This window comes from Plodia interpunctella, chromosome 10 (genome assembly GCF_027563975.2).
Source record: "Plodia interpunctella isolate USDA-ARS_2022_Savannah chromosome 10, ilPloInte3.2, whole genome shotgun sequence".
In the NCBI taxonomy this organism is placed as follows: Eukaryota; Metazoa; Arthropoda; class Insecta; order Lepidoptera; family Pyralidae; genus Plodia; species Plodia interpunctella.
The window spans coordinates 10,597,070-10,606,753 of NC_071303.1; the positions used below are offsets into that span (position 1 = coordinate 10,597,070).

The window sequence follows — 9,684 nt, forward strand, 5'->3', positions numbered from 1 at the left end:
ATAAAGTGTGCATGCATATATATATATATATATATATATATATATTTGACGACCTCGGTGGCGCAGTGGTAAAGTTCTTGCCACTGAACCGAGAGGTCCCGGGTTCGATCCCCGGTCGGGTCATGATGGAAAATGATCTTTTTCTGATTGGCCCGGGTCTTGGATGTTTATTTATATATGTATCTATTTATAAAATATAGTATCGTTGAGTTAGTATCCCATAACACAAGTCTCGAACTTACTTTGGGGCTAGCTCAATCTGTGTGATTTGTCCTAATATATTTATTTATTTATTTATTTATTTATATATATATATCATAAGTATCTAGCAATAATCAATTTATTATTATAAAATGAATCATGAATGCATTGCCACAGCATAGTGCATAAGCTGAGATGTTTCACTGACATTAATTTTCCTTGTGTAAAGGACTCAAAAGACATCAAGCTGATATTAGCTTAGTAACAGAATCCATAATAACTACATAATTGAAACAGAATAAACAGGTATAACTAATATGGATGCATTGCAGGGCAATTCATAATTATAATATGAATATGTAGTTATAATTTGTAAAAGCTAATTGAAATAAACAATATATATATTTCAATTACCTGTTTTTTTTTGGGTAATCTATATAGAAAGAAAAAACCAACTCCTCCAGGTTTCACATAAAAAATTAACCTTTTCATTTTGAAGATTTGTCTATGATTTTATACTTGCCAATGGCCAGATCATAACATACTTAAATGTTATATTTCACTGTTAAAATCTTAGTATATTTAAACACATGATATTGTACATATATATGTTTCTGTTGATATCTGGGGGTAAGGCAGTGCCCCCCCAAATCGAGCAAAAAAACAGCACGGCAATTCCATCCTTTTCTTGAAGCAATTCAGGTCAATTTTGAACCCCAATAACTTCATGGTGGATTATGTTTTCCCTCTGTGGTGAAATAGTTCACTAACCTCCAAAATGTAAGTAGGTATATCTTTTAATTTAACCTTAAATGATGTTTCATTTTAAAACTCTCCACTGTTATCTTCACAGATAATTTTTGTATTACAAAACAAATTACATAACAATATCTGTTTCTGACTACAACACTGCATGAATATGTTAATTTTGGCAGGAAAACAATGACATGTAACAGTTGATTTACATAGAACAGAGGAAATATCTAAGTAGGGAAAAAAGAAACATCTACAAAACGAATTGAATCACAATATTGTGTTAATTTAGAAAACCCATATATAACAACATTGTTATCATCATGCCAATTGAAATATTGAAGACATGCTCACCGTTTATGGACCAGATATGTGAAGGCAAGGAGTGCGCCGCGTATACTCTTCCGAGCGCTAGAGACGTGCCAGGAACCGGGCCTGGCTCGTCGTTGGAGCTGGAGTCAGAGTCCGGACTCACGGCCGTCGACGCCTCGTAGCTCTGCGAGTTGGGAGGAATCGCGATGGCCTCATGTGAAGCATGCAAGTCCGGCACAGAGGACAACGACCGCGCTCGCTGCCGGTCACTCGATACCTGAATACCAGGTATCGCTCGCAGCAAATTAAATCCCGCACTTCCAGACACTACTTCCGAACTAGAACTCGTAGAGAATGTCCTCGTACGCGGACTCTGCCCCCCGTTCGCAGTACTCGCCTTTGCGCCCATCGCGAATTTACGTTACGCAAAAATCACACGCGTCTTGCAAAGATTCTCTATTTTCTACGATCACGAAACGTAGGGCATGTCACCCGCGCCCTGGGAACGCATTGTACGCGGCACGGAAACGAATAGGTGATCCCGACGAAAACAACACTGTAAAACAACAAACACTGGACGTCGTGGGGTAGGGAAATTGTAAACAGCGTTTACATGTGCCTTCCTGCAAAATTTTGACAGCTCTACCTTTGACATGAAGTTTGCCGCATTTTGATTATTTGCGCAAGTTTTTATGCGTTCAAAAACTCTTTTCAGATATGGAACTACCACAGATACAAAAACATTGGAACTTCACAAGACACAATGCAAAACATCGAGATGAGATTATGAAAATATACCTATTATTGTTTTATATGTGCCTTTTTAATTCAGCAGAAGCTCTGTGCTGAATTTAAAAGTCAAATGTAATTAAATACCTATGGTCAAACCGGTAGCGGCGTCGTGGATCGGGTCGGGAGGTGCCCTCTATTGTGGTTGAGCTTCGCGATGGCTGACTCACGCGTCAACTCGTGAACGGGTGCTGCCGGGGGGACTGGTCAGCTCGATCTTTTATTAAAAGTTTTTTTTTTTTGTTTGGTTAATTATACATATATATATAAGTATATATATTTTCCTTTCATCAGCACTTGATCACAATCATAATATGTTTCAGTATACCTTTTGACCATGTACTTTATTATGTACTTACATGTTATATTACTGATAAAAAATTATACATAAATTTATATTTAAAAAATGGTAAGCCCTTCTGGCATAATAGGGACCAACACTGTTTGAATGAGTTTCTTTCGGCATTTCTTCTCAACAGTGGTCGTTTCGAAATGCTAGTAGTTTGTAGCTTTGGTAAACATCATTTAATTTAGATTATGACGTGAAAAAGTGCCTGTGAAGGCCTAATTTCTGAATAAATGATTTGATTTTGATTTGATTTTGATTTTGGAGTATTACAGCAAATTTATCCCGCCAAAGTACAGGACTGTATGTTAGGTACACAAAAGCTTTGCCGCCTTTTGCTATATCGATTAAAACTTTCTTTTTAGAGTACTTTATTAATCCTTTCATTATGTAAGTATTCGTTTGTGAAAATATACAACAATATTCGGGTGCCAAAATATTGGGAAAAATCGTTTTCCATAAGATAAAAAACTTCGAAAACTATGGGATACGCCTTACGCTGTAAAATTTTCGAATCAGTAAACGGTCGAAAAGAAGCTCGGAACTCTTCACACGTGAAGACATATTAAAATATGACTTCATACAGGTATGATCTTCAGTCAAAATCATTTTATGACCACAGTTGACCAAATAATGCAGAACACAACCTAAAATAGTGTTATTATTTTCACGATAATCCACTAAATCCTTCATTTTTCTTTTAAACTCGCATCACGATTGCGTAGAAGGTATTTTTGGTCGTAAATCTGCAACAATATTGAAAATTTGCGCTTTTTGCCTCCATTGACAATGTTTTGTACCTTAGTTGTACCAGTAGCGCCAACTGCACTGAGCTTTGCGTAATATGCCCTATTATCGATGGATCAACCACCGACTGAACGGTTGTATCCTTAGATAATTCTATCTTTAGGTAAAATTAAAACAGCAGGTTACGCCACATAATCTTTATAGATTATCTCCCGACAAGCTTTACAGCCAAGTTTGTAGACCTCCGCGCATGGATTTAATAAGTACTGACGGAGTACCTACTAATTCCATGCCTCCACGTCGTTTCGCAAAAGGTAGACTAAAGTTATTGGCGTAACCTGTTACTTACAAAACGCCCATTTAGTGCTATATTTTCTTAATAACGAACGACCTACTTGAAAACAAAACGTAATCGTCAATGTCATAACGTCACTTGAATGTGATTTGACAATGCATGCGAAGTTGTGAAAAATCCTCGAAAAATCCGTGATGTGGAAATTGTGGAATAATATTTTGGAAAATTTAATTCCTCTCCTTATTTAGATCCTTACAAGTTCTGTACAATTGTGTGAATTATCTTTGATTCTACTATTCAAAAGCGAGTTATGAGATGAACAATCCTACAATGAATTCTGCAACCGTAAGTACCAAAGCTAAAACAACAATACATTTCCGAAAAATCATAAAAAATATATAATAGCATTTTATTACCAGCTGTTATGATTTGCGTATATTTATCAAACTAATTTAGTTTTCTATCGTTTATGTTTCTTTATTTGTGCCGTTAATGATTTGGCTGTATCGCCTTCAATAGTAATATTTTCGTACCATTTACTAGTGATTTCAGTTTTCATTAAACTAATTAGCCATATTGAATTACAAAATTATGAATCAGATAGTTATATTTGAAAGCAGTAACAACAAGTAACCATTCATCAACATTTTTACATAAACTAGTATAAATACTAATTCACTCACTCCTTTCCATTAAATCTTTAGATAATAAAATAGTTAAAGTGCCATTCCCATTAGATATTAGCCTTACATATGCTTTGCACGGCTTGGCCTGTAGATGTACCTACATTACTTACAGCCCGGTGTGCCGCAGGTGCCGCTCCTCGACGACGACACCATTGCATTTGGAGAGGAAGACAATGCCAATAAGAATTTTGTGTAAGTCATAATGTAAATATTTGTAGTTCATTATTCTTATCAAAACTTAAAATTTCAGCTATTTATCCTGTTATCTGCAAGACTGGCAAAATTCCTTTAATTCGATTTTTTTTGTTTCTTGTCTTTTAAGTAAAGAAATAAATCAATGATAAACCTCTCCTGGATTCCAGGCACCCATACATAGTGTTCTTCCACCTGATATTCCGGTGCTCTGCTGTGGTGGTTTATGTGCTGTGTGGTTGGTTCTCCGACTCCTTCATCACCAGCTTCGTGCTGGTTGTGATGCTGCTCTCTGCTGACTTCTGGACTGTCAAGAATATTACTGGTATATAATTAAAGATGGATTTACCCCCAATATTTTCCTAGTTTATTTCCAAAAAGTCTAACACTAACGGATTTATTAGGTCGACAACTGGGCTAAACGGTCCTAGCATGAGAAGGCTGGTGCCTTGCATTGGTGTCCCTAACTGGGAATTAAATAAATCCACCATACATTTATTGCAATTTTGTGCAAAAAGTTTTAAAAAACTAAATAAATCTGTTACTTGGGTATGTGCTTTTTGAGAAAATATTGGGAAAATCTACTTGAACTAGATGTAGTGTAAAACCATCTGTGCTGGTAACATCATACCTCTCTTTCTACTACATTAATTTATTACTACTAGCTGCTTGCCCAATTTCTCTCCCATGGGAATGTAGTCTGAATAAAAAGTACCTATATAACTCAGGAATAAGAAAGAATTTAGAAATTAGTTTAACTCTAGAGGTTTCTTTATAATGTTAGTGTATAGATGTGGATCAGTATAGGTATAGACCAGTGTAGATTTTTTCTTAGTTTAAATTATAATAATTTACTAGCAAAGCATAGAAAACAGATTACAGAGAGATATAATTTCAAACTGTGTACTTACACATGAATGTATATTGTTAACCGAAAGGTACTTAATTGTTATGTAGCTAAACTAACATAAAAATATATCCTGTCGTTTTCAGGTCGGCTGCTGGTCGGCCTCAGGTGGTGGAACTACGTGGACGATGACGGGAAGTCGCACTGGGTGTTCGAGGCGAAACAGGTACAGGTAGTTGGCGACATTACCTTTTTCAGTGCCGGTTTTAGTGTAGCACTTCTAGCATTCGCGAATACGGAGCAACCCATGTTCTTGTGTGATTATATGTATGAAAAAATTTCAAGAACCATGGTTGAGTATATTGAGCTTGAAGAGGTAGCAAACAAACTTACTTTCGCATTTATAATATTGGTTAGGATTCATTGAGGAATAGAAAGTTCTATAGTATGCTTTCCAAAGTTGCTTCACTGTTATTAATAGACAAATTTATTTTAATTTAGTTTTTAAACAGCATTGGCACATCGTTTACTCTGTCCACTTCTCTATTTTTAAAATATTTCGTTTATGATCTATAAACTGCTCATTCAATGCTGCAATCTATCCGAGTACGGCCACACGGTTATCATGCAGGGTCTCTATGTCTCTGTGCATGTGCGGCACGTATAACAAAACTATTGAAATGAATGATGATGTCATTAATTCCCTCGTGCCCCAGAACCGCGTGAACAACAACGAGAGCCGGCTGTTCTGGATGGGGCTGGTGTTGTGCCCCGCCGTGTGGTCCCTCTTCTTCGTGTTCTGTCTGTTCGGACTCAAGTTCCAGTGGATGGTGAGGAACCGCATTTTTTTCCCTCTCTTGCATAGATCAACACAAAGCAAAAAAAAAATACCCGTGGATTTCCACGGTTTCCATCGTTTCCATTTGAGTAGAGAGAAATGTCCAAATAGGCATTGTCATTCTCTCTACTCAAACCTTTGACGTGTGTAAACAATTGATATTTGATAAAAATGTGAAATGTGTGTTTAGATATTGTAAAATAGATGCATATATAATAGATGATGATATGATGAGAACTCACTCTAATGTGAAATAATGATTACCAGAAAGATGGTGTTACTATTGAGAACATTGACCAATTTTGACTATGCATTGGATATCATCATTCCAACGCTTTCTAACTTAAGTATACCACGTTGATTTTGTAAGAAATGATAGTTTGCGGTGGATAGAACCAATCTGGTACTTTGTGGTGATACTACTTCCACTGTCGAGCGACTATTTTAGTATTTTGTTCCTATAGTCTTAATTCGAACGTTTCCACGCAGGGTGATCGTCATGGGGGCGCGGGGAAAGATATGCCGTTCAACGCTCCTTACGATGTGTTGGGAATTAAAATCAAATCAAGGGTTGAAATTTTTAGAAAATAAAATTATTCTATATGAAGTAGTATCACGACCTCCGTGGCCTAATGGTCATCATGTCGGACTGCTACACTGGAGGTCTCGGGTTCGATCCCCGGTCAGCTCAACATGGAAAATGATCTTTTTTTGATTGGCCTGGGTCTTGGATGTTTATCTATATATGTATATGTTATAAAATATAGTTTCGTTGAGTTAGTTTCCCATAACACAAGCCTTGAAGCCTTGCCTACTTTGGGGCTAGCTCAATCTGTGTGATTTGTCCATATATGTGTATATTTATTTATATCACGTAATTAATACGTGACTATATACGAAGCTATATCAGACATTGCGAAATGGCTGAAAGCTAATAATCTTAAGGTTAATACATCTAAAACGAAGTATCTGCAATTCCATAATAGAGGTGGTAAAGGACAAACTTTAACTTTGACTATTAATAATGAAGCAATTGACGAAGTAGATCATGCAGTATTTCTCGGGATAACTATGGACAAGTGTTGTACATGGAAACAGCACATAGATAAAATTTGCTTAAAATTAAATCGTTTTGTGTATGTCTTAAGACGTCTTACTATGATAACTGACCAAAAAACAGCACTGCATGCCTACCACGGATATGTTGCTTCCAATCTACGATATGGAATTCTGTTGTGGGGTAATTCGGTAGATATACAGAGGCTCTTTCTTATCCAGAAGAAGTGTGTTAGAGCAATTTGTAATGTTCCTCCTCTCACCAGTTGCAAAACACTCTTTAAAGAACTTAAACTTCTGACTCTTTCTGGCCTATATATCTATGAAACTTGCGTCTTTGTTAAAAACAACATGCACCTGTTCAGGAAACGAGGCGATCATTGTAATAATAACTGCAGATATCCGAACCGCTTATTGTTGCCCGCTAGTAGATCTATGATATGTTCTAGAGGTTGTTATGCTATGTGTGCTAAAATATACAATAACGTTCCTGATGAACTTAAAGAACTACCTCTAAGATTGTTTAAAAGAAAATTCCAGGATTGGCTAATAGAAAAAAGTTTTTATAACATTAATGAATTCCTAGAACCAAATTACAATTAGTCATTCAATTTATTCAAATAATATAATTTAATTTTGCTGTTTGTATTGATTATTGACATTTATATATATATTTTTTTTTTGTTTGACATATGTTACGCTTAGACATCAGTTCTACATCCTGAAAAATTAAAATCATATTTAAATTGACTTTGTAATTGTAAGTAATAACTTTGACTCATGTAATGCATATAAATAATTTTACTTTTTGCATGCCAGAAACGGCTAAGTGTGCGAACTAAAATTTATGTATTTCACCTCATGTACCACATTTAAGCAAATAAATTTCATTCATTCATTCATTTCATTCATTCATTCAATATTTTGTGACAACTCTGAGTTTCGGCAGTTCGTTTACTGTATCCGTTACTTGAAAGTGATATCCACCGTGTTCCAGCTGCTGGTGCTGATAGCGCTGACGCTGTCGGGCGCCAACCTGGTGGGCTACGTGAAGTGCAAGCTCGGCGGCCAGCGGAGCCTCCACACTGCGACCTCCGAGTTCGTGCGCGCGCGGCTGCTGCGTGTTGTGTTGCCGACCACCGCCGCCGCCGGGCCCGTCTAGTCCCGCAGCGGACAGATTATATGCGATTGTCTTGTGGTTGAAAATATTATTTGAAAATGCTTGCCGAATTTTGTATAAATTGTGTTAAATAATGTTTTTTTACAATAATAATATAGGTAGAAAAATTAAAAAGATGTTGAAATCCGCTTGTCAGTCAGTCGAGATGACAGACAATGACCTCGGGTTTTGTTTGAGGCAATTTTTCTATTTCACTATAATGATTGTTATCTTATGAAATGGTCTTACCATATCATTCTCGTTAAGTACATAATAAAAATATTTATACAGGGTGTGTAAAATGCCAGTACCTCGTAGGACCTACAGGGTCCTATTCGAATGTTTTCCATTTTCCACCTTGCGCAGAAAAATTACAATAGAAAAAATAATTAAAAAAGAAAAAATGTAAACATACATTTAAAAGAAGACGTGTTACGATGTGTGTATTTGAATTTATATAAATATTAATAATAGTATGAATTAGAAATAAATTTATTTATTATTATAAGTACTGATTGAGTCGACTGTGGTTACTGAAATAAGTCCTACTTGTAGATTCGAAGGTTTAGAGTAAGCTTCCTGCGAGGACCTGCCTGTTTGGCTTGTTTGTAATAATTTTAGTTATATGTATTTAATGTAAATCTTTACCTAACGTATAGTTATTGAGAGAAATGTGTCAACTACTATTTGATTTTTTACACTTATTTACCTTAAACATAAAATTATTGTTTGTGCAACATGCAGTTCATGTTCAGACTAGTTATTTTCATAGTTTATTTTAACTTTAATTTTTGAACCTATTTATTTCCGTAACAGATTATCTTATACTGATAAAATACCGTTTCACTGTAGTATTATTTTAAAGATAGAGGTAATTTATGTAATTAAATGTGATATTAAATAATTCCATTTTTGTCCCTACTTTGAAAATTGTAATTATCTTTGGGATATTTTCTTTTTATGTATCAAATGAATTTAATCATACTGTATCTTCTCTGAAAACCTACGAAGTTATTGCAAAAAGTAAATAAAGTAAAAATGAAGATTGTATTTATGTTCTTTTTTATTGAAATAAAACTGTATTAGAAGAACATAATGTTTTGATTCTTTAGTGCATAAAGTCATATATTGTTGAGTTTGTCTTATCCAGCTTCCAAATCTTTCGGTCCAAAGATTTGTATAGCTGTTAGACACTAGAATTATCTTTTAAAATCTTGTAATCCAACATTCCCATTTTTCTATTTGCATGAGAGTTCTCCCTTCTTAATTTCGCTATTTGTTATCATTGGTGAAATAAAGCTTAAGTTATTTCATAAAAACCAAAAATATAACAAAAAATATGAAAAAATAGAGTGATAAAAATAAATGCTCCAGGTGAGGCTCGAACTCACAACCCCGGCATTACTCACACGTACACTGTCTTATAAGTACCGTGCGCTAACCAATTGCGCCACTGGAGCTGT

General features: G+C 35.4%; 2 protein-coding genes and 1 non-coding gene across 6 annotated transcripts in view; 1 reads left to right on the forward strand and 2 right to left on the reverse strand.

Moving 5' to 3' along the window:
• Nucleotides 1-1,914, reverse strand: part of LOC128673175 (uncharacterized protein) — a 91,690-nt gene extending 89,776 nt beyond the window's left edge. The window contains exon 1 of the mRNA XM_053750837.2: nucleotides 1,309-1,914. Within this exon, the coding sequence (XP_053606812.1) occupies nucleotides 1,309-1,675 (367 nt within the window). The 5' untranslated portion in view covers nucleotides 1,676-1,914. The remainder of the gene's footprint in view (nucleotides 1-1,308) is intronic.
• A 1,688-nt stretch (nucleotides 1,915-3,602) lies between these two features.
• Nucleotides 3,603-9,311, forward strand: LOC128673174 (uncharacterized protein). 4 transcript variants are annotated; one of them, XM_053750835.2, is made up of 6 exons: nucleotides 3,603-3,788; nucleotides 4,257-4,321; nucleotides 4,492-4,646; nucleotides 5,315-5,400; nucleotides 5,885-5,998; nucleotides 8,060-9,311. In XM_053750835.2, the coding sequence occupies exons 1-6, from the start codon at nucleotides 3,759-3,761 to the stop codon at nucleotides 8,222-8,224; spliced, it is 615 nt and encodes a 204-aa protein (XP_053606810.1). In that variant the 5' UTR covers nucleotides 3,603-3,758; the 3' UTR covers nucleotides 8,225-9,311. The 4 variants fall into 4 exon arrangements, with proteins under 4 accessions (XP_053606810.1, XP_053606808.1, XP_053606811.1 ...); XM_053750833.2 differs by having other exon boundaries at nucleotides 3,604-3,788; nucleotides 4,242-4,321; XM_053750836.2 differs by having other exon boundaries at nucleotides 3,607-3,788; nucleotides 5,315-5,394.
• A 276-nt stretch (nucleotides 9,312-9,587) lies between these two features.
• On the reverse strand, nucleotides 9,588-9,681 carry TRNAI-UAU (transfer RNA isoleucine (anticodon UAU)). Its single transcript has 2 exons — nucleotides 9,644-9,681; nucleotides 9,588-9,623 (listed from the first exon to the last, which is right to left on the reverse strand). It is a non-coding gene; the product is annotated as a tRNA-Ile (tRNA).
• Nucleotides 9,682-9,684: the final 3 nt, after the last annotated feature.